We start from the raw sequence: 25828 nt of genomic DNA on the forward strand, positions 1-25828 counted from the left end.
ACGCGAGCACAGCGTCCGAGAGCACTGACCGCTTATCGTCGTCATCAACGTAGCACAAATAATTGCTTTCGCACTGATTCTATTGCAGTAAACATCCTCTGTCATTTGTTAATGCGAGAGCACTAATCCGGGAGTTTAGAGCCTATCGCGAAATCAAATCTTGGCAACTGAATGACGAGAAACGCGAGCACAGCGTCCCAGAGAAATGAACGCTTAACGTCGTCTTGAACGTAGCACAAATAAATGCTTTCGCACTGATTCGACTTAGGTAAACATCCTCTGTCATTTGTTAATGCGAGAGCCCTTATCTGGGGGTTCAGAGCCTATCCCGAAATCAACTCTTTGCAACTGTACGGACGAGAAACGCGAGCACAGCGTCCCAGAGAAATGACCGATTAACGTCGTCTTGAACGTAGCACAAATAAATACTTTCGCACTGATTTGACTTAAGTAAACATCTTCTGTCATTTGTTAATGCGAGAGCACTTATCTGGGGGTTCAGAGCCTATCGCGAAATCAACTCTTGGCAACTGTATGGACGAGAAACGCGAGCACAGCGTCCGAGAGCACTGACCGCTTATCGTCGTCTTCAACGTAGCACAAATAAATGCTTTCGCACTGATTCGACTGCAGTAAACATCCTCTGTCAATTGTTAATGCGAGAGCACTAATCCGTGGGTTCAAAGCCTATCGCGAAATCAACTCTTGGCAACTGTAAGGAGGATAAACGCGAGCACAGCGTCCGAGAGCACTGACCGCTTATCGTCGTCATCAACGTAGCACAAATAATTGCTTTCGCACTGATTCTATTGCAGTAAACATCCTCTGTCATTTGTTAATGCGAGAGCACTAATCCGGGAGTTTAGAGCCTATCGCGAAATCAAATCTTGGCAACTGAATGACGAGAAACGCGAGCACAGCGTCCCAGAGAAATGACCGCTTAACGTCGTCTTGAACGTAGCACAAATAAATGCTTTCGCACTGATTCGACTTAGGTAAACATCCTCTGTCATTTGTTAATGCGAGAGCACTAAACCTGGAGTTCAGGGCCTATCGCGAAATCAACTCTTGCCAACTGTACGGACGAGGAACGCGAGCACAGCGTCCCAAAGAATTGACCGCTTAACGTTGTCTTCAACGTAGCACAAATAAATGCTTTCGCACCGATTCGGCTGCAGTAAACATCATCTGTAATTTGTTAATGCGAGAACACTAATCCGGGGGTTCAGAGATTATCGCGAAATCAACTCGTGACAACTGTACGGACGAGAAACGCGAGCACAGCGTCCGAGAGCACTGACCGCTTATCGTCGTCTTCAACGTAGCACAAATAAATGCTTTCGCACTCATTCGACTTAGATAAACATCCTCTGTCATTTGTTAATGCGAGATCACTTATCCGGGGGTTCAGAGGCTATCGCGAAATCAACTCTAGGCAACTGTAATGACGAGAAACGTGGGCACAGCATTCGAGATCACTGACCGCTTATCGTCGTCTTCAACGTGGCACAAATAAATGCTTTCGCACTGATTCGGCTGCAGTAAACATCCTCTGTCACTTGTTAATGCGAGATCACTAATCAAGGGGTTCAGAGCCTATCGCGAAATCAACTCTTGGCAACTGCACGGACGAGAAACGCGAGCACAGCGTCCGAGAGCACGGACCGCTTATCGTCGTCTTCAACGTAGCACAAATAAATGCTTTCGCACTCATTCGACTTAGGTAAACATCCTCTGTCATTTGTTAATGCGAGAGCACTAATCCGGAGGTTCAGAGCCTATCGCGAAATCAACTCCTGGCAACTGTACGGACGAGAAACGCGAGCACAGCGTCCGAGAGCACTGACCGCTTATCGTCGTCTTAAACGGAGCAAAAATAAATGCATTCGCACTCATTCGACTTAGGTAAACATCCTCTGTCATGTGTTAATGCGAGAGCACTTATCCGGGGGTTCAGAGCCTATCGCTAAATCAACTCTTGGCAACTTTAAGGACGAGAAACGCGAGCAGAGCGTCCGAGAGAACTGACCGCTTATTGACGTTTTCAACGTAGCACTAATAAATGCTTTCGCACTGATTCGAATGCAGTAAACATCCTCTGTCATTTCTTAATGCGAGAGCACTAATCCGGGGGTTCAGAGCCTATCGTAAAATCAACTCTGGGCAACTGTACGGACGAGAAACGCGAGTACAGCGTCCCAGAGCACTGACCGCTTATCGTCGTTTTCAACGTAGCACAAATAAATGCTTTCGCACTGATTCGACTGCAGTAAACATCATCTGTCAATCGTTAATGCGAGAGCACTAATCCGGAGGTTCAGTGCCTATCGTGAAATCAACTCTTGGCAACTGTACGGACGAGAAACGCGAGCACAGCGTTTCAGAGAAATGACCGATTAACGTCGTCATGAACGTAGCACAAATAAACGCTTTCGCACTGATTCGACTTAGGTAAACATCCTCTGTCAATTGTTAATACGAGAGCACTAATCCGGGGGTTCAGAGCCTATCGCGAAATCTACTCTTGGCAACTGTACGGACGAGAAACGCGAGGACAGCGTCCGAGAGCACTGACCGCTTATCGTCGTCTTCAACGTAGCACAAATAAATGCTTTCGCACTGATTCGACTGCAGTAAACATCCTCTGTCATTTGTTAATGCGAGAGCACTAATCCGGGGGTTCAAATCCTATCGCGAAATTAACTCTTTGCAACTGTACGGACGAGAAACGCGAGCACAGCGTCCCAGAAAAATGACCGATTAACGTCGTCTTGAACGTAGCACAAATAAATACTCTCGCATGATTTGACTTAAGTAAACATCTTCTGTCATTTGTTAATGCGAGAGCACTTAGCCGGGGGTTCAGAGCCTATCGCGAAATCAACTCTTGGCAACTGTATGGACGAGAAACGCGAGCACAGCGTCCAAGAGCACTGACCGCTTATCGTCATCATCAACGTAGCACAAATAAATGCTTTCGCACTGATTCGATTGCAGTAAACATCCTCTGTCATTTGTTAATGCGAGAGCACTAATCCGGGGGTTTAGAGCTTATCGGAAAATCAAGTCTTGGCAACTGTAAGGGCGAGAAAGGCGAGCACAGCGTCCGAGAGCACTGACCGCTTATCGTCGTCTTCAACGTAGCACAAATAAATGCTTTCGCACTGATTCGACTGCAGTAAACATCCTCTTTCATTTGTTAATGCGAGTGCACTAATCCGGGGGTTCCGAGCCTAACGCGAAATTAACTCTTGGCAACTGTAAGGGCGTGAAACGCGAGCACAGCGTCCGAGAGAACTGACCGCTTATTGACGTCTTCAACGTAGCACAAATAAATGCTTTCGCACTGATTCGACTGCAGTAAACATCCTCTGTCATTTGTTATATGCGAGAGCACTAATCCGGGGGTTCAGAGCTTATCGAAAATCAAGTCTTGGCAACTGGAAGGAATGCCCTTTAGAAGTATTGTTACTAAAAAAGGGGTCATGGCAGAGGCCACTTAGCCGGTTATTGTTGGAAAATTTGGGTAAGCTTGACGTATAGATGGTGGCTTTCTTACCAAAAAATCCGATGAAGTTTATGAATTCTTTGAAGCTCATGGTGATGTTTGACGCGCCTTTTCGATAGATGTTGTGGATTTATTTTATTTTTTTCCCCACGAAGTCTTGTTCACTGCACTCAGTGTGCATTGAAAGTAAAGAACCTATTTCTTTTCAAAATACTGCGGGTGTATCTATCGAGGGTTTTATAACCCTTTTTGCTGTTTTACTTACAATCTACCTTCGTAACATTTGACGGTCACTGTTTTCTGCGCAAAGCTGGCATATGTATAGGCTCCTGTGTTGCACCTGTTTGTGTTATATTTTTCTTTCACAAATGGATCAAGTATTGCACCAGGTTTTAACAGCTAGCAACGTTTTTAAATTGTTCAGATATGTGGACGACTTTTTAATTATTTTTACTAAGGACGGAAGTTCGAACTTCGAAGAAAGCGTGCGCGATGTTTAATCCTTATTTATACAACACGGCTTAGGTATGGTTGTGAAGTACCTGAAGGTAATGTTTTACAGTTTTTAGATCTTAGTATTGAGTCTTGTCAGGAACAGGTTTGTTGGGCGTTTGCTCCGCGTGGAAAAAAGGGGAAAAACACACGGAAGCAAGAAAGACGGACAAGCGTCCCTGTTTTTTTCGCGCTTTTCGTCTTATACAATGCATTACCAACTAGCCCGCACCGATACCTTACCAAAAAAAGGGCTTCTGTCATAAGACTCTGCTCATTCCGAGCTAATTAAAAGGGTGACTGCTTCACTTTGCCTCGAATCCGCCCTCATAAAATCATGCTCTAACAAGATGCAAACAAGTTTTCAAAACCAATTGTCCATTCTGTCTTCAGCTGGGTTGCCTGGTTCGCTCGCAACGGCGGTCGCTGAAAGCCTGCTACTGAAATTGAAGAGAAAGGCTGTGAGAGTATGGGGGAAGATGTCCCTCGAGAAAATGTGGTGCGATCTGTGGCAATAAGCCTGTTATACGCAGTGGCACAGGCAGGGGCTTAATTGTTTACATTCTTTTTAGGCTGCCCTACCATATTTTTTGTGTTGATGCTCTACGTGCACAAGTTAGCCCACAACTTGAACTAGGTCGCAAGCAGGCATGGTGTGCCGCTTGTTTTTTTCAGCCCCAGATAAGCTCGGAAGCTTTTGCTCTCGTATTTGCTCTCGTAAACGAAGAGAGAGGGTGTGGCACCAAACATGGGCGATCGTTCATGAAATGCGCCGACGGTGTTGTCTATGAAATTCCCCTCTCGTGCGGCCGCTCCTATATAGGACAAACTGGGCGCTGCGCTAACAAGCGAATCCGAGAACACGAAAGAAACGCAGACCAAGATAAAGAAGGCCCAAATATGCCTCAGCATAAAAGGTGGTCCTGCCCGTCACGCTCTTGTGAGCCATGGTTTTCCGGTGCGCGAATTCTATCAAAAAGCAAAGATACAAAAGCCAGAAAATTAATCGAAGCTTTTTTTATTGCAAAGGAAGGAAGCATGTGCATCAGCGACACGTCCATATCTTTGAATAAGGCAGAGAACAATTTTTCACTCGTTCGCTATCATATGAACTTTGAAGATGATAGTGTTCCTTGCGTGAAAGATGGTGTATATTTGTCCGTGTTGCCTTGGAATAAATCAGTTGTGAGTGGCGCGCTGGCCCGTTTTTCTGCCTTGTGTTGTGTCTGTTTTCGCGCCTGTAACCAAAAAGATGTAGTCATACGAACTTGCCCCGCAAGACGTTCTTTTATGCAACTGATACATTCTATACGCACGTACGCTGCGCTACTTTCTTCACTGCGTGGGTCCAGGAAAGATAGATGACGCTGTCCGAAGCACACGTGGTCACACCCAGGTAGATTTGTGGCAACGCGTCGTTGTTGCATAGCTGACCGGATGTTGCCTAGGATGGCTACTTTCTTGCAGGCAACATGGCAGAGCCGTGCTCTGAGAAGGCCGCTATAGGCAAAAGATTGCTCGCTTACCGCAAGGAATCTACCTGCCACCAGCTGCCGTAGAAACTTCCTCCCCGATTATCCCGTCTCTAAAGCATGCAGACTGTTCGCAGCAAAAAGTTCGGCCAGGATACCCTCGAGAGTGCCACGGAGTCTGGTTTGACGGAATAGATGCGGCATAGTTTTTAGAAATAAACGTCACTTTTGTCCTATTGAGTATTTGTGGCTGGTATACTGGGAGTCCACTTTCTGTACCATAAGATACAACGAACCAAGTCCGCGTGCCTATCAGGTTGGTTGCAAGTGGGCTCTACACACTAAACACAAATCAACCCAGATTGGTGTTTTCGGCTTGTCCTTTAGCGACCTCCCTAATCGAGGCTCGAAATACACCGTTAGATTTCGAGTAGATTTTCACACCAAAATATACGGAGCGCTTGCGGTTGGCAACGGGTGCAGATTTGGTGTAGATTTCAACGCCAAAAAATACGGAGCACTTGCGGTTGACAATGGGAGCAGATTTGGTGAAGATTTTCACAGTAAAAATACGGAGCTCTTGCGGTCAGCAATGGGAGGTTTCAACCGCGGCGATACGCTGAGCGGTGGCTGCGGCGTCGTGTGCATGCTCGGGCCAAGATTACGCAACGCTTGCATCCAGGAGGAGGAGGTGATGACAGCGGTCCGTTGTTCTATACGGCACTTTCGCTCTTTCTTACAACGCTACTTGACCTCCTTTAAATATAGGCGGAACTGGGCTATTTCGTTATACCACAGCAATTAGGTTCCAATGCGCTTTGTAATCAAGAATAAAGCCCAACCGAGCCTCAAAGGCGAGATATACGAACTACCACCGTTCCGTCCATATCGTTACGCAGTAGTGCTGTAAGGAACAGGGCAAAAAAACGCTGGATAAAAAAGTGCACCGGGCCGCTGTCTTCACCTCTTCCTCTTGGATGCCTGCATGGCAAGATCGTGGTGCCATACATACAAACTACTTCACAGCCACGGCGGCGGCGGCGGCAAGGAAACATCTTTGGTCTGACTCCGCCGTGTATACGGCACTTCTGTAAAAAATACACGAACCGTGGCTCTTGCACTAGCCGAACGAATCCTGTTGGGGTGGTCCGCAATGGGCAAGAAAAGAGGAGTTTGGGAGATGGCGGGCAAAGAAAGCGAAAACAAGACCGTCGTAATGGATCTACTTACCACATTTTTTCAACACATCATTTTTTATTCTCACAAAATTTTACTGTCTCTCCACTGTGGTCCGAAGGCCGAATTCCTGAAGATAAAGATCCTGAACAGTTTACAAAGAAGCCACCTGCGGGCAGCTCCACATTGGACGAATAATGTTTGCTATCTCTCTGCCCTAAGGAGTTTTTAACAATAATACTCTTAAATATAGTATGCTTAAAATCCGGCGACTACTGTCAGTTATTTTTGCAGTCCATAATGTTAGTTTTTAAAGAAAAGTTTGAATGGCGTGCTCCTCTCAGGCATTTAAAATATTTTTCGAGCACCATTTTCATCCAGTCTATGAGTCCTCAAATAAGAGCAAAGGGATTCACAGTAAGGAACACACAAAAACACAATATATATTTTGTGCTCAGTTCTTTTATTTTCGAACAAAACAGAGTTCTTGGATTTTACCTACATAGTGCTAGGTAGTTGTGTATATTAGCCATTTTTCTCCGAGACAGCTTTTTTAGGCACTTTACAAAAACTTTTCTACCAGCACGTCCTCAAAACACTGTGTCCTCAAAACATAATTTCACTTGTGCATGCGAAGTATTCTGATTCCATTTTATGTTTGACAACACTGAATTACACAGACCACTGTTACAAATAACACTGCATTATCATAAATGTCGGTTACTGAGCTACACATGTAAATGAAATATTAACACCAGCAGCATTTAAAAGGCTGCTTAAGTATGACATATCAAGCTTATTCAATTGAAAAGAAATTGAATTGTCCGCATAAAGTAATAAACAAATTGTGACTAAGATGTGTAGATTGCATTTTACATTTCTCTAAAACAGTGGACAATAAACAACATTTTGACCACAATTTTAGACAGATATTAGAGATAGGGACGAACTTGAAATGAGCACCTAAAATTAATCCAAACGATATAACAGCACATCGTGAAAAATCGTACAGAGATCACTTGAGCACTTGTTCCCTACACTTCAGGCTAGCTGGTGTACTCAGATAAGGTTAGGTAAAAAATGTTAGGTACGAGGCAATACAGTTTTCTTAAACTCAGCGACTAATTCCCTGTCGCTAACTTCAAGATGTAGATCTACAAACAACAGTAAAAAAATGCCAAACAGACATTTTAAAGCAGCACACTAAATCTACAGTAAATTATCAAAGGTATCCAACCTCTACCTTTGATGTTTCTTCTTAGAAACACATAGGACACACATAACCTTATAAAAAGTATAAAATACATTCACTTGAATACACATTCACATAAAAACACCATAAAATAAAACTTTGGTCTCATTATATGGAGGCCTATGCTCTAGAGGAAGTTTCTGAGCGCCAAAACACATATAGCCACCCATTTCAAGGAGCCTGTCAGTAATATAAAGTGCAGCAAGCATAACTTATATGCAAAAAAGAGTACAGAAGCAAGAATAAAAAAATACACTGAAAACACATGCAAACATGCACACTTGCGTCTCAATCTAACGAACAAATAATGGATAATGCTCAGACACAAGGAATGAGTCAGCCTGGTATTATCTTGAATGGCGGCACCACAAGCCAAGAAAAAGACATGGACAAAGGACAAAGCAGTAACGGTACAGGCACTCTGTTTGATCGAGAGAAAAGCATTCATCACCTTCACTTTATGACGAAGTGAATTAAAATTCCAGGAAAATTCCCGTGGCAACTGATGAGACTAAAGGACCAGTAATTTGGTGAATCAATAAATAATTGAATTTCTGAAGACCTGTGTCTAAGCGCATTTTTGTTCGAAAACTGAAATGTTCATCAAATCTGTAGTCACTGTGAAATTTTTTTTCTTACTGCAGGATATGTATAAATGCTAGCAACTGCATCATGTGGCAGAACTGGAAATCTATTACAAAACATAAATGGCACAGTGCTGGCAATGTTGGCGGGAAGCTGTCCAATCAAGATGCAAAAAGAAAAAGGCTATGACTACCCCAGGTGAGGAAGAGAAAAACGGTGGGGTGATGACTCCTAGGGCCAATTCCGTGTTGCTGTTCCTGCTTGTCATTTTTCTCTCCACGCTGCCACATAATGCAAGTACTGCATTTGTCAAAAGTTTATAGCCCGAGGAAGTCTCTTCTGCGGCTTGTTCTGCATCGCTAGCAATCCAGATCTTTTGAAGATAAAGAAACTCTTGCCCTGGCCACCGCGAATGTTGGACGTCAATGAATGCTACACAGGTCCTATTATATGGCGTAGAAGCTGAACCATTAGGCTCTTCTTTTATTCTTTTCCTTTTGCGGCACTCAGGCTATCTGCATCATATAACATGTCAACATCTTAGGTTTACTTCTATTAATGCCACCATGAAAAATCTTATCATCACTCGTGAAGGGACAGAGAAAGCTATTGACAGACTACAAATTAACTCGTCGCCTGGTACAGACGGTATGTGCCCTAAACTGCTAAAATTGACAAAACTTATTGTATCTCACATTTTGACTGCCTTGTTCCAGCAATCTCTTGACACCGGGTGCGTGCCTGGCTCATGAAAACTTGCTCGTGTTACTCCTATATTTAAGTCAGGTGACCAATCCATGCTAACAAGTTACAAACCTATCTCGTTAACCAGTATACCCTGCAAACTGTTGGAGCATATCTTATCATCTGCCAAAATGAAATACTATACCGAGCACAACTTCTCTTCCCGTAATCAGCATGGTGTCCTACACGGTCGTTCGTGTGAAACGCAGTTGTTTGAATTAATAACTGTCCTTCATCATGCCGTGCACGCTAAATTAAGGATTTACGCTATATTCATTGATTTCGCGAAAGCGTTTGATAAGGTCCCCCATTATTGTTTATTACTGAAGCTAAATTCTCTCACCATTAACCAGCATATTAATACCTGGATTACTAACTTTCTTACCAATCGTTACCAATATGTCTGTGTAAATGGGTGTTGTTCTTCCCAAACAGAGGTAAAATCTGGCGTGCCGCAAGGCTCGGTGCTTGGACCAATTTTATTCTTGATGTACATTAATGATATAAGTGAATTTATTACTTCTAGTAGTAGATTATTTGCTGATGACCGTGTTATATGTAGGCAGATCACCAACCCTGACGACACACACTCTTTGCAGACAGACCTGGACAGAATCACCACTTGGTGTGAACAGTGGCAAATGCAAATTAACGTCTCTAAAACAAAGAGTATAACATTCACCACCAATAATCAGCTTCAAAATCACTGTTATTCCATGAATAGTATTCCCATTGAGAATGTCTCTACAGTCAAATACCTAGGTGTTCATTTTTCGTCTGATCTAACGTGGAATAACCATATCGATGCAATTGTCAGCAGATCATCTAAAGCACTTCGTTTCATCTGACATCACTTGCACCAAGCTGATCCTGCCACCAAACATTTAGCTTACAATACCCTCTTCCGAAAAATTGAATACGCATCCTTAATTTGGAACCCGCATCAATTGTACTTAATTAACAAACTGGAGTCAATACAAAAGAAAGCAGCGAGATTTATAACTGAGAAATGTTCACGTCAGTCCAGCATAACGGCAATCAAAGCATCGCTAAAGCTACTATCACTCGAAAAGAGAATACTAGCACAATTATCACACTTTCACAGATTGTATCATAGTCACTCTTCATACGCTTCATACTATATTAAACCCGCCCACAGTATCTCTCCGCGATTAGATCATGCTCTCAAAATCGAACCCATATTTGCACGTAACCATCTCTTTAGTCATTCACCATTGTTTCTTGCCGTTCATCATTGGAACAAGTTACCAGGTGATATTGCCTTCACCTTAAATCATGACGCCTTTGTGCAAAAACTAGTGTTTTTTATAAACAAATTCTGATTAGGAATGCTCGGTTCCTGCTTAAGCTCAACTTCGAATTTTCTGTACTTTTTTTCATTTTGCCTGTTTAGGATTTGTTTTGCTTGTAGAACTATGTGTGGAGAATTGTTTATTTGTAACTGTACACTGTTTATTTGTAACTATGTAATACTTGAAAAGAGCCTTTAGTGTAAGTGAATAAAAAAAACATTGGTAGGATATAGCAGTGCGCTCCACTAGCAGTGTTCCAAACAATACTAAACAACTAGATATGTACAACACCTACTGGCGGATAGAAGAGAATAAAGGTTAGTACTGCGCGAATTAGAAACGACAGGAGAACAGGAACAAACACAACAACACATATAGAAGAGGCAGCTGTGAAGGAAAGATGAACTGGTTTTTTAGAACTGACGAGGTCAAGAGCACCGAAGAATGACTTATTTTGAGCCAAGATTACATATCACCCTCAAGAAAACTCAGCATACAGTGTGCCTTCTTTAGATTTTCCGCAAGGAACACACAGCAAGCTGCAAACAGCAGAGACCCCACACAAGTGATGAGGTATTCACTCCGAGGTGCTGGCCAATGAAGGAGAACTGCACCTTGATAGGTGAGGAGGCGTACTGTAAGTAAGTGGTCCTGCGAAATTAAAAATTAAATGTCACTGACACTACTAACACTTCTGGAAGAGCAAAAATACTGCCACATTTCAGTGTCAGGCACATTGTCACTACAATATCCTAGAGGTGAATTCTTTTGTGGGTGGTCTCCCCTCCCCAAGCTAGAAATTTTACATAAAAGAACCATGTTCAACCGAATTTTTTAATGAATAAAGTCAAAGAAATTAAGGTTCAAACACGTCGATAAATAACTTATTTTTAATGATAACGGCGATCAGGCTAATCGACTTTTAGCTACCAACACTTTGCCTAGGTTACACTTCTCTGCCCACCACTATGTGCAGAAGCAGACTTTAGCTACAAGCTTTCTATCAATTTTTTTTCATTCATGTTTCGTTATTGTAGATGAATCATTTTACGACAATTATTCTCCGGAACCAAAGTGTCCACATTAAAGAGGCACGACCGCACATATAATTTACCCATCAGAGCCACGATCACATTTAGTGGGCCGCCACAACTATTCAAAAGGTAAAGAAAATAAATGGCCTCGACAAAAGATTTCAAAGCCATACTTGCTGTTAGGTAAAAACATGTCCCAACAATACGTTTTTAAGTGCAAATGTCCCCAAAACTGGTAAAGGGGCCCTTATACCGTGTAAATTAAATGGCTTAAAGTAACAAGAAAAGTAAGACACAGTAAAGCCAGTTTGACAAGGTATAGAGTGAAAGCAAATCAGAGGCCCAAAAAGATATAATATACAATTTCAACACTCCCTCAAATACCCATTGCTTTTTGCTCATATGAAGGTTCAGAGCAATACCTTCAAGCAAGCTGACAATTTTTATGCAGTTAAACGCTGAATTTAGATGCAAACAGGTAGCTAAACTCTAGCCACCTGCCTAGCAATGATGTACACATCAGCTGTAATAAAAGAAAATACGAACAGCTATAATCTGCATGAACTATAATGCTTAAAATTTAGTGCTTAATTACTCACAGAGAAAAACAGGCACTCACCTTGCGAATCCGGACAAAAATGATTAAACATTATATAGGACCAGACGCCGGTGCTCAAGCACTGGCGCATAATCATATAAAACGACCCATATTCTAGCAGCAGGACCTTAATAATAATTTGATCTATTGCGCAGAACAATGCTCCAGCGCTCTAGACAAGCCTGCTCACGAGCAGTCATCTTACGACGCTGTTTAACGCAAAAAATTACTTACCTTGACACCGAGACGGATGTGAAACGGCAGGGCTTCAAGGATATCCTTCAGAGCAGCCGTATCGAGGTAGAAACTTTTCTCTCGCTGGTCACGGGCGCGGCAAAGCCAGCGCAGGTCCGGATCCGCTCACAACTGCGGCAAACCGCCATGCGCAAACCAAGCGAGGCGCAAGCGGCGCAAGCTCAGCCGTCGTTTGCGATATCCACTTCAGTGAACTCGGTTAAGCATCCGCCTTTCCCTTCTCTGTCGCAAATCGAAAAGCAGCAGTGTCAAGCGCGAAGTCGCCGCTCACGATATCCGTTCCAAGAGAGGCTCCAAACAACCCGCCGTGCTCCACTCTGCGACGCAACTCGAGATGGCCCCGCTGGCGCAGCTAGGCCATGCCGGCCTATCCCGCTTCGGTCACGGCGTCCGCACTCACGACTCGCGACTCTCTCGCCGTCTTCTGATTCTTGGTGTCGCCTGCTGTCGATTGCATCTACACCGAAACCAAAACTTGTTGCATCGTTCGGGAACTAAGGGAAACAGATATGAGTACACAGCTCCACTGGCGCGTTCTTTTGAACAGCCGCAGCAAATCGACCTCGCTCCGTCTGTTGCCGTGCGGTGTTTTTCTTTTTTTTTTGTTTCTACACCGTTCGGAAGGTTCGGAAGGGCGACAACCACTCCGTTAGAGACGGCTGATGAACGATTGCGGACCTCGTTAGCACGCCGTCAGTTCTAGCTGGTGTTGCTTCGGTGTTTATGATATTGTAACGTGGTGGTGACTTTGAAGAACACAGTAGCAATACTGTGAAAGACAAAACTAACTATTATTGGGGCGAACCTGTGCCCACAAAAAGAGGCTACACTTACAGCACAACGGTAGCGGCGAACACGGTCGGCGATCGTCGAAAATATGATCCGCTGATAGATAGATAGATAGATAGATAGATAGATAGATAGATAGATAGATAGATAGATAGATAGATAGATAGATAGATAGATAGATAGATAGATAGATAGATAGATAGATAGATAGATAGATAGATAGATAGATAGATAGATAGATAGATAGATAGATAGATAGATAGATAGATAGATAGATAGATAGATAGATAGATAGATAGATAGATAGATAGATAGATAGATAGATAGATAGATAGATAGATAGATAGATAGATAGATAGATAGATAGATAGATAGATAGATAGATAGATAGATAGATAGATAGATAGATAGATAGATAGATAGATAGATAGATAGATAGATAGATAGATAGATAGATAGATAGATAGATAGATAGATAGATAGATAGATAGATAGATAGATAGATAGATAGATAGATAGATAGATAGATAGATAGATAGATAGATAGATAGATAGATAGATAGATAGATAGATAGATAGATAGATAGATAGATAGATAGATAGATAGATAGATAGATAGATAGATAGATAGATAGATAGATAGATAGATAGATAGATAGATAGATAGATAGATAGATAGATAGATAGATAGATAGATAGATAGATAGATAGATAGATAGATAGATAGATAGATAGATAGATAGATAGATAGATAGATAGATAGATAGATAGATAGATAGATAGATAGATAGATAGATAGATAGATAGATAGATAGATAGATAGATAGATAGATAGATAGATAGATAGATAGATAGATAGATAGATAGATAGATAGATAGATAGATAGATAGATAGATAGATAGATAGATAGATAGATAGATAGATAGATAGATAGATAGATAGATAGATAGATAGATAGATAGATAGATAGATAGATAGATAGATAGATAGATAGATAGATAGATAGATAGATAGATAGATAGATAGATAGATAGATAGATAGATAGATAGATAGATAGATAGATAGATAGATAGATAGATAGATAGATAGATAGATAGATAGATAGATAGATAGATAGATAGATAGATAGATAGATAGATAGATAGATAGATAGATAGATAGATAGATAGATAGATAGATAGATAGATAGATAGATAGATAGATAGATAGATAGATAGATAGATAGATAGATAGATAGATAGATAGATAGATAGATAGATAGATAGATAGATAGATAGATAGATAGATAGATAGATAGATAGATAGATAGATAGATAGATAGATAGATAGATAGATAGATAGATAGATAGATAGATAGATAGATAGATAGATAGATAGATAGATAGATAGATAGATAGATAGATAGATAGATAGATAGATAGATAGATAGATAGATAGATAGATAGATAGATAGATAGATAGATAGATAGATAGATAGATAGATAGATAGATAGATAGATAGATAGATAGATAGATAGATAGATAGATAGATAGATAGATAGATAGATAGATAGATAGATAGATAGATAGATAGATAGATAGATAGATAGATAGATAGATAGATAGATAGATAGACAGACAGACAGACAGACAGACAGACAGACAGACAGACAGACAGACAGACAGACAGACAGACAGACAGACAGACAGACAGACAGACAGACAGACAGACAGACAGACAGACAGACAGACAGACAGACAGATAGATAGATAGATAGATAGATAGATAGATGCCAGGAAGAAAGAAAAGGAAAGTGCACAGGCCTGCTCACTGGCTCAAGACGAGCCACAATCGCTACCACGTGCAGATAGCAGGAGAGTTGAAAGATCGGATAGAAAGACAGGATAGTAAAGTCGCGCTAAAGACAAGGCCGATCCCGGAGGTAGTGCAATACCGGGCCAACCGACGGCGGCAGTGAAGCATCCTTCAAACTCTTCGCCACATTTTCAAATATAAGTCCAATTGGACCCGTAACAGATACTCTACTGGGTCCGGACATTTATGTGATCCACGGGTCAAGCGCGTCGGCTGTTATATAGCAGTCGTCGAATGTTCCAGACTAATCGTTGGGACCCGCGTGCCTTTCACAAAGTTCTACACCATTCGCGTCAGGCGATGAAATCAGATAACATAAGGTTCGGCTACAACAGACAGCAAATAGAAGCATCGATGACTTGCCAGAAACTTCGGATAGATGCAGGCGCGTCCCGCGCTGTGCGATAACACTTGTTAGGCGGCGAAACGTGGTCGCCCGATAAAGATAAGTACACGTGCCAATATCAGGTGCTCCGTTTTACCGGTGGTCGCGTCTGGCGATGCGTAGTTTTAAAGCGTACGAACACCGATAAACCTCCCATCTTTTTTTAGACAGACTTCTAAATTTCGCTCGCACTAATAAGTTGTGTGTCACTCTATAGGGGGTGACTTTCGCATTAACCTATTGCACCATACATCCATTGGTCGTCAATTAGAACGTCTTCCTGATTCATTTGGGTACAAAAATGTCATAACAGAACCCACACGAATAACTTCTATGACCGAAATTTTACTTGATCTTTTCATAACAAACAGTACGGATGACTGTGTGCAATCGGGTGTTATTGAGACACATATCAGCGATCACTTACCAATTTTTATGTTTACCAAGCACACTGAAATATTGAAAACATCGAATGACTCTAAGTCATACGTTGCAAAAGAAATAAGCCTTAAAACGCTAAGCGCTTTTCGATCTCTAACTCAATACGAAGACTGGAGCCGAACTTTTGAGAATAGCGATCCTGATAGTATTTAAAACATGTTCATGGCAATGCTGATAAGTATATGCAAGGACTGTTTTAAGTTCAATAAGGTTACGAAGAATCGTAGGATACGTAAGCCACGGCTCACCAATGAGCGCCTGGGAATGGTCGAGAAGAAAATTTTTTGTTTTCTGAATTTTCGCGAACGAGAAATCCCTCCCCCCCCAGCACATTTCTCTACTTTCGAAAAATACTGCAACTTTTAACAAAATTTTACGTAATGTTAAAAATAATTATTTTCAGAATGTATAGTGTGCAAACAAATCTCGCAGCGTTGTAATATGGCGTAAACTTAACCAAATTCTTAACCGTGGTATTCACCAAACGGAAGAGTTAGAAATAATACTAAATAGCAAGCGAGTTAAAGGCAAGGAGTTGGCAGACATATTCAATGACTACTTTGTACATCTGGCCAAGAGCGTTTGTTCTAATCCTTCAACGCAACATTTGGGTGATTCGAGTGTGAATAGCGCTGTTTTTCTCCCTACCACTTCAGGAGAGTTACATTCGGTTTTCATGTCGCTTAGGAATAGCAAGGCTTGTGATATAGACGGCCTCCAGATTGGGCCGATAAAATTTGTTCTAGATCTCTTGGTCCGAGCACTTACGCATATAATTAATGTTTTCCTCTCTACGGGACTCTTTCCCGAAACTATGCGCGCCAAAGCAACAGTTCTTTTTAAATCAGGGAACAAAAATGAGCTCTCGAACTATCGCCCCCTTTCGGTTCTGCCTATCATATCAAAAGGACTAGAAAAAATTATTTGTAAACGTGTCACTGCGTTCAGTGAAAAATATTCCATTATATCATCACAGCAGTTCGGATTCCGTAAAGGAATGTCAACTGAGTTGGCTCTGCTTACTCAAAAGGAATTAATATTCAATGGTTTCGAGGAGAAGAAATTAACCCTAGGCTTGCTTGTATACTTTTCGAAAGCTTTCGATAGTATCGACCACTCCACTTTCGATAGTATCGACCACTCCAATATTGATCACTAAACTGCAGCACAATGGATTTCGCGGCGTTCCTCTGACAGTTTTAAAATCATACTTACAGCATCGGAAACAGGGCGTTGCCATTGGTGAAGAGCTTCCATCTCTGCAAGACTTAACAGCGGGGGTCCCGCAAGGTAGTATTTTAGGGCCGGCATTGTTTAACTTATATGTAAACGACATAATTAACATCAGTGGCAGCGCACATTTCATAGTTTACGCAGATGACACAAGTATATTTCTACATTCGATAATGTCGTATACGACATTATCTGAATGTAGAAATATACTTGTGCCATCTGCGTACAACTTGGGCGTTGAGCCAATAATACGCTCGCTTTGTTGTCTGCTTGAAGTGCGACTAACTCGCTAAAACTTAACACCCCCCAAAAAAGGCCGTTTTATTTGCACCATCACAAAAGCCTGTAAACTTTGACATATACCTTGGAAATGATAGGCTAGACCTTGTCAAAGAGATAAAAACCTTGGGTCCCAAGTAATCTTTAATGAACACTTAAGCTGGGATGCTCATGTAGACTGGATAAGTACAAGCATCGCGAAGACTTGCGGTATTCTATATCGACTCCGCTACACTATTCTTCCAAGGATTAATGTTTTATTGCATAACGGCCTATTCTTTCCTCATCTAAATTATTGCTGCTTTGTATGGGGCACAACTTCCCAAAAGAACTTTCACAAACTATTTCTTATGAAATATAGAGCTATCCGTCACATCGCAATCGTTTCGTACGAAGCCCACACAAGCGAATTATTTCCACTCCTTGATATTCTTCCTGTCAAGCATATCTACGAACTCAACCTTTTGCTAAAATACAAACGCAGCTTGACAAATTCTCTCATGCACTTTCTCACACTGTGCGACCTGACAAAAACATCGCAACTTTCCTACGACTTAATAAACAGAAAGCGTTGGACGCTGCCATTTTCGAGCACTAACCAAGGGTGCAAGAAGATAGCAAATTGTTTACCAAAACTGTTCAACAATTTAGAGCATGTAAATCTAGATATAGAGAATATCTCGAGAAAAGACTGGAAAAAATATCTTATTTCTAGAACAGATCTTGCAACTTAGCCTAGCAATTTAATTAGCTTCCGGTCCTCAATGACAATTTGTGGCGATTTTGTCGGTAATTTCTGTGTCGTTCGTTTAGTGGTGGCTTTATATGGTTTTTCTTAAATTCATTGCATCAAGTCTTATGTACTTTTGTTAATTTTATTTCTGCTGTGAGATTACAGCAAAATGAACAAGATGCGTTTTCTACTATGGGTATTATGGTAACATGTGATGCCAAGTGCTTGAGTAGCATTGCAGTGTGTAACATATGCACCAGTGTATGTCCAATAGTGTTATTTGCTGTCTTATTTCTTGTAATATGTGAGCTTGTTTGTGTCCAATGAGAATGTCTACAACATATATATAAGTGATCTCTGCTTTTAATCCAGACACCTATAATTGTTTAATGAGAGGCTGTATGTTAGCGCCGTTCAACCTGTCAAATATAGGGGCAGCAACCTTCGTCAAGCTTCTAATCAGCAGCTTTTTGTTGCTTGCCCTCGCATTTTTGTACTCTTGTAAAAAATGCGAAATATATTGAATTGGACTGAATTTAATAGATATAGCTCATTGCGAAAACAAGCCCGAGCCCCTTCTCTGGAGTAGAATATTTGGACCGTGGCCTCACTCTTAAACGAAGAGCAAGGCATTTGACTTCTGAATGAGTCTGCAGAGCTTTGCTATAGCCTCTCGGTGTACGCGTTTAACGTCGCTCTTTATCTCCTTTCCTGAAACGACCATAGAAGTTTCCGGACGTGCTCCAGTCAGCAGTGCACTCACGGTCGCCACTGCGAGCGCGCTTTCATCTGAGCGGCGGAAATGCTTAAAAGCGCTCAAGTGCAATATCTTCATGGAAGCATCTATCGGCAGTTGTGATCTCTGCAGCGAGCGACGCGAACCATGGAGAAAAAAGGCAGTTTGGTGCCAGCCGTGCAAGCTATAAGGTTTCAGCAGAAGCACCTCTAGGAAGCACGCGCTATGAGATAAATAAAAAAAGACGGCTTAAATTTACAGTGACGGTATGATCCATCGTGCAGTCTCGTTATATGCTCGCGCGTGCTTGCAGGTACGGCCGCGCAGCTGGCAAGAAAAGCCAATGACGTAAGATTTCTCCCTAAGGATATGGCGTTGTCTGTTTGCTCTTGCCAAGTAGCGAAGCCAGGTAGTACGCACCTTCTTCCGCAGCTTGTCGAACGCGCTGTTGAGGTTGAACATGCGACGCCGCTCGCGGATGTTGGCCGCCCTGCGCTGTGCCACGGTGGCCACGCGGCGCCGGGGCTTGCTCTTGCCGGCCGGCTGAGCGCCGCTGAGCGACCGCTTTCCCTGCACCGTCATTGCCGGGAACCGAGACGCAGGCGGTGCTCCGCCGCCCGAGTGGATCCCGAAGAAGGGTGACTGGTAGGCACCGGGTGCCAGGCCTTCCCAAGCGAGCGGCGAGAAGGCGTCTGGCGGCGGCCCTGCGCCACCGGCCTCGAAAGGGTACGCCAAGGGACCCCCGAAGCCGTGCGCCCCGGTGGCGCGCAACTCGGACAGCCGCAGGTCGTGGTACGAGGCGAATTCCACGTGACTCGACAGGTCGAGGAATGCGGCAGCCGCCGCAGCCGCCGTTGCCGCTCCGCCGCCTCCGTCAGGTGCGGCGAACGGCGCCGCGCCGGGATGAAGTCGAGCGGACGCCATTAAGGCCCTACCTTGGCGGGCCTCTCCGGCCGCAGCGAAACAGAGCGAAGACAAAACGCTGGGAGGGGGAGGCCTCCAATTTGCGCACGGCTACTTTCACACGGCGGCCCCCGGACCGCGGCGAGGGTAACGCTGACGCCGCTCCCCAATATCTTGCAGCCGCCGCTCCGATGCTCTTCACGCTCCGGGTGACACGGCGCGGTGCAACGACGCGCACTCCGGCAACGCTGGGCGGAGCAGCCGCAGAGGGCGGAGCGTTGCCCTCCAGCGGGCCAGGGCGGGGTCGCCAGCCCACCCGCGCTCTCCACCAATGGAGGCTCCGGTTTGGTCAGGAGTGGGCCTGAGGGCATTTGCAGGGGGTGCTGTTCAGGTTGCCTTGGTAACGCCTTCCGAAGGGCGAGAAGAAATGCAGGGCTCCTTCCCCGCTTCGTCCCCGTCTTTATTCGCGCTGTATCGCATTATGGAAAATTACCAACTAGCCCGATCTGCCACTCTTGCTCCACAGGAACGCTGCATCCGAAGGACATTACACGTTATTGTTTGGCTTTTGTTTGCAGCTGAGCAATACAACGAACTGCATACAAAAGGCTTAAAATCTCTGGTATAGAAGAGATTTTGAGACAGACGTGCATTTCAATACCGCATCTTACTATACCCTGTCCTGGGAGTCTAGATTGCTCAAAGTTTGCGCTGCGCGTACTATTCACATGGTGACTTCCACGTACTATGCACATGGGGACTAGCCTATTTGCTTCTTCTAAGTCGCCATTTTAAACGTGCCAAGATCACCAAGATTCCCACTACTAAACGATTTTTACGTTCATAATTGCGCTCGGCATTTTTTGATATCGGGGGTCATACACTTAATTTGCAGACGTGGTGCCGTGCACCAGCAGAGGGCGATGAAATGGCGTCAGGTATAGCGTGTAATTAATCAAACACCAGAGCTAAGAAAAAAACGAGTAAAAACGGGGCATGGTCAACATTCATGCTATCTAAAGAGGCATGGACTGACTACGCACCTCCTACAGGTAGCAATCTGCGCTGTGCCACAACAGGTGGCGCCACTAGAAAAGCCGTCATTTGTGGCCTTCACAGTCGCCGTTCAAAGCATTGATTTGGAAGGCGAACCACTGCGCCGCAGCTTGTGTATACGGACATCGAGTGACTGTTGAAGGAAGGTGTGAGCAAGTCACGTTCTAAAGCTGATGATACTGTTTACATAGGGCGCACATGCCGTCGCACAGGCAGGCGTATTTTGCATACCTTCATCTTGGTTTCTGTCAGCGCATTCACAAACAACCCTCCACTCGACGCTGCGCCTCCACTCCTGGGAGTGGAGGAGAGCGCTCATCCTCGGCCCGAGGAGCAGTCGCGCCTCTTGAACACACCTCGGACATTCCTCCATCGAGGAGCTGGCCGAGTAGCCCTCCTCCACTCCAGTGCTTTCGAGGAGAAGAAAGAAACTGCCGATGACGAGAGTATTGTAAATTTATGCAAATAAAACACCACCTATTTGGTAATATAGAAGTAATTTGTCTATTTTAGTGGTAAACTGCAAGGTAAAAACAATAAAAATGCATACTTTTTGTTTTTCCATTAAAAAACGTGTACTTTCAGAAGAAATAACCAGTTTTCTTTACCTGTCTGGCAACCACAGCAGTCGCTGCTGTCCGGCGCGGCATTTTTGTTACGGTCCCTCTTTCGTTTCTCCGCTTGCTCGCCGCGTGTTCTCGTCCGTTTGCTGTGCTCCTGACTCGCTTCTTGCAGCTTTGTTGCAGTGTCTGTGCTTGCGCGTGTTCGACTGTTCGTGTGTACACGTGTTTTTGTGTCTGCCCTTCTTTTTCTTTTTGGTTGCACAATGTCCGATCTCGACATTTCGGACTTCAGCACGACACCATCGGCATCCGCTTCTGACGCAACCCAGCGCGCCAAGAAACGACCCGCCTGTCCGCGATTCATCTTCACCGTAGATGAACGCCACGTGTTTAGGAACATTATGGCGAAGTATCGCGACGTGATAGAGAACAAACGAACGGACAATACCACTAAAAAGGCAAAGGATGAAGCCTGGTCTCAGCTTTGCGAAGATTACAATAGCTTGGCCGGCACACGCACTGTGTGTGTAGCACAGCTACGAAAACTGTGGGATAATATGAAGTCCCGGTGGAAAAAGAAGAAGTCTGAAGAAACGAGGGAAATCTTTCGGACAGGTGAGCGAAACAGTTTTACATTCAAAAACTGTCCCATACATTTTCCTGCATGTTCGCACGTTTCATCTTCTGACATCATTTTAATCCTAACAATTTGGCATTATTAATGCGAAAAAATTATATGGTTACTTCGCATCAGCAAAACGTGTCCGCGAATTCTGTGTGCACGGTTATGTCGTTCTGTGGAGATAAATATGCAAAAGTTTGAGTTAGGCAGTGCGCGAGTAGATCTTGAAGTGGGAAAAGTTTGGTTGATGAATTGTAATTAGTTAATTAAATTGAAATAATGAAATAAAAATTGCTGTGTTTGAAGCAGGTTTTGTGTGACCGATTCGATGAAAAACGATGTAAATGCACGACAAGGCTTACTTAGTATAAAAAACAAATTTAAAAAATGAAAAACAAGCAACTACAAAATAAATAAATGAAATAAGAAGTTTCCAACTAAAAAAAGGAACAGAGGGAGCAAGAGAAAAAGGGAAGGCTTTCGCATTTCCGTCCTTAAGCATAAATGCAATCTTTTTTCTTATTGTGAATTTTTGTGAAAAATTGTTAAAAATCTGCGTACTACTTTTGAGCAAAACATTACTGGTGGTACTCTACTGGTTAGCGATTTTGTTTGTTTTTCCTTTTCAAGCTTTGCGTGCTGCGCACAGAATGCACTTCACCTCAGTGTGTTTCACTGCGCAGATTGTGCTGTAGGATATGCACAATTAAGAATTTTGGTGCAGGTGGCGGTACCCTTGAATGCCGGCCAATGAGTCCGGCAACAGAACTGGTTGGTGCAGTCGCCGACCATATGGCGACCAGACTGCCAAATCCCTTTGACAGCGACGGGGCCCATGTCAGCGAGGCAGTGCTGTCCCTGCCACCTGTTGCATTATTGGAGGCGATGGTAAATGACAACGAACCAAGCCAAGACGACTTTTCCAGTAAGTAAGGCTGCCCTCTTTAAATACTAGTTACAACTGTCACGGTTAGTTTTCCTCGTGCATGAAGTCCAAAGCCTGGGCTGAGAAAGACGTTGTTGGGGAGGGCTATGGATTAATTTCAACTGCAAGGGATTCTTTAACGCCCGCTTACATGCCGCATTACACGGGCGTTTACACAGCTCCTCGCACCTGTCGATATGTGGGCGCAGCATCCCAGATTCAATTCGCAACTGGTGCTCGGCTATCGAGCGGCACTGCAGCAAACACTAGTTATTTTCTGCTCGTGGTATGTGCACGTGCTCAAGCAGGCGGGCCACATATTTATCAGGACTTCTTGGCGGGCTCGTACTGGGTCCATTTTTCGACATGTCACATATATGTTGAGAAGTTTGTTTTTAGATGTCTACACTAGTCGCGACCATGTAAAGCATTTGTTTTTGGTTCCCTGTTATGGTCTGAATAGCCTCTGTTTATGGTCTTATTTGTTCTTTGCATGTCATATCACAGTAGTATGTATGTAAGCATAAGAGCCCACCAATTTTGTTACAGCATTGCAGAGTTCTCATGAAGGTATTGTATGTGTGTGCATGTTTTTGCAGGCGAGGTTCCTGCACCCACATCAATGCAGGCAGCACCGTCACCATGGCTGAACAGCCGACCACTAACTGACGAGGCACTTCCTGTTCAGGAAGAGTGCCTCAGTGCAGGCAGACCAACAGTGCTCGTGCCTGTCGTGCCGTCGTGCCAGAGTGTGTCTGAGGACATCACACCAGCACAAATTGCTCGCACGAGGGCAGGTGGCCCCCGTGTTGCTGCGGTGGAGCGGACACTGGCTCCTGAAGTAGCAGCCAGAATTAAGGCTATTGAAGCTGAGGACCGGCGCAAGGAAGAGTTACGCCAACTCGACCTACAACTCCGCAGGAGCCAGCTGGCCGAGCAGCGGCTCAAAAACAAAATGCAGCGCAAGCTGCTTTCTCTGGATTTTGAAATCAAAAAGCGGCAGTTAGAAGCACTGAAGCGCTAAATAGAGAAATAAAATTAACTTGTACATATTTGTCTCGGAACACTTCTGTGTACAATTACCAACACTGTCGTCATTTTGATGCAGTCGTACAGTATTTGCATGTTCCTTCAGTTTCTTAAAAACAATGTTCTTTATTTAACACACTTGCACATGTATAAACAGCATAAGGAAATATAATATGGAAAGGATCAAGCAGTAAAATAAGGAAGTAGCCTAAAAGCAGCCAAAAGAAATCTTTCGTTGGCAGAAATTGGAAGGTGCCATAATAGTTCACGAGGAAAGTGACAAAATACCAGTTGTGAAGGGTGTCACGCAGGGAGACGCGTTCTCTCCAGTACTATTCGTCACGTGCTTCCAGGATATTTTCAGAGAACTCGAGAGGAAACAACTGAGGATGAAATTGAATGCGAATGCCTTAATAATCTCAGATTTTCTAAAAATATTTCACTGCTAAGTAGCTGAGAACAAACTTCCAAACATGGTCGAAGACAAGCAAAGCAAAGGAAGCAGAACGGTGGGAGTAAAAATGCATATTGAGATCTTCAGTTATGTTAACACTCAGAACGAAACAGCCGACAAGAGGCAGTAAAGCATTAAAGTTGTAAGGTAAACGCACCTATTTAGAGCATAGTGACCACAGATCTGCACCACATGTGTAAACTAACTAGGAGAATAAGAATGATGGTGCAGCACATTTGCCAGGCACTCTCCAGCCATGAATGGCAGTTTACTAGTATTCCTCAACAGCCATATCTTGTGGGGCAAAGCCTATAACCTATGGGGCAGATATAGTGCAGCGAACTATGGAAAGGAAAATGATAGAAGTAGCGGTTAAAGTGCAGAATGAATGAGGGAATAAACGTGAGTTGGTAATGTCCAAGCTGGAATCAAGAAGAAATGGGCATGGGCAGGGAATGTAATGTGAATTCAAGATAAATGTTGGGCTATTGGTAACGAAATGAATCCCAAAAGAAGGTAAGCATAGCAGAAGGCGGCAGAAAGTACGGTGGGCTGATGAGATTAGGAATCCTGCAAGAACAAGGTGGCCGCAGCTGGCACAGCACAGGGTTAATTGGAAAGATACAGGAGAGGCCTGCGTCCTCCCATGGACGAGGTTCAGCTATTGATGACATTATATGCTATAAGAGAACCCAGTTCAAAGAAATAGACAAAAACACTGCAAATGCCATAAAAATAGCGGTTCTCTAACACTAGGAAAGTATCGTGTACATTTTCGGAGAAGGTAATTGGGACATTTAACGGAACGATCTGGCTATAAGCCCCACCAGAACACGAGAGCCATTCACTGTGTCGGCAGAAAGCTGCGGTGGCACATGAAGCTGCTGTGGTTGTACGCTAGGCTGTGGCTGCTGGATAACGGGGAGGGCCACAGCAGGTGGCTCCGGGTCCTTCCGTAGAACGGCGAGATTGTGAAGGGCGCCGCAAGCAGTTATTATAACTGCTGAGCGCTCAGGGCGGTTCTGGAGGCCCATGTCTAGGCATGGGAAGCGGCTCTTCCAAACTCCAAAAGCCCTCTCCAGACTATTTCTCGTTTTGATGTGGGCCGCCTGATACCTGCGTGAAAGACGAGCAGTTCGAAGTAAAAATTTGTATAGATGTGCTAAATTGAAGAGCACAGCAGTCTGCGCATTACTTTCTCAGTGGCCCCTCTGCAGCTAATAATAAAGCTGTAATTACATTTGCACGCCTCGGAAAGTAGCAAGACCGCTTCAGGGGCGTTGTCCGTCAACTGGTGGCAAATGTATACTAAATCTGAATTTTTATTTCTTGTTGAATTTGAATGAAAAAATGGGAAAAGCATGGAAAAATTATGTGTTTCAGTAACAAATAAA

At 43.5% G+C, this 25828-nt stretch overlaps 2 protein-coding genes across 2 annotated transcripts in view; one reads left to right on the forward strand and one right to left on the reverse strand.

Moving 5' to 3' along the window:
• LOC144122875 (uncharacterized) overlaps positions 1–19937 on the reverse strand; it is a 96266-nt gene extending 76329 nt beyond the window's left edge. The window contains exon 1 of the mRNA XM_077655849.1: positions 19303–19937. Within this exon, the coding sequence (XP_077511975.1) occupies positions 19303–19806 (504 nt within the window). The 5' untranslated portion in view covers positions 19807–19937. The remainder of the gene's footprint in view (positions 1–19302) is intronic.
• A 1764-nt stretch (positions 19938–21701) lies between these two features.
• Positions 21702–24045, forward strand: LOC144122876 (uncharacterized). Its single transcript, XM_077655851.1, has 3 exons — positions 21702–22019; positions 22751–22951; positions 23551–24045. Exons 1-3 carry the CDS (start codon positions 21806–21808, stop codon positions 23973–23975), a joined length of 840 nt encoding a protein of 279 aa, XP_077511977.1. The 5' UTR covers positions 21702–21805; the 3' UTR covers positions 23976–24045.
• Positions 24046–25828: the final 1783 nt, after the last annotated feature.

Source organism: Amblyomma americanum, chromosome 3 (assembly GCF_052857255.1).
Source record: "Amblyomma americanum isolate KBUSLIRL-KWMA chromosome 3, ASM5285725v1, whole genome shotgun sequence".
Taxonomy (NCBI): Eukaryota; Metazoa; Arthropoda; class Arachnida; order Ixodida; family Ixodidae; genus Amblyomma; species Amblyomma americanum.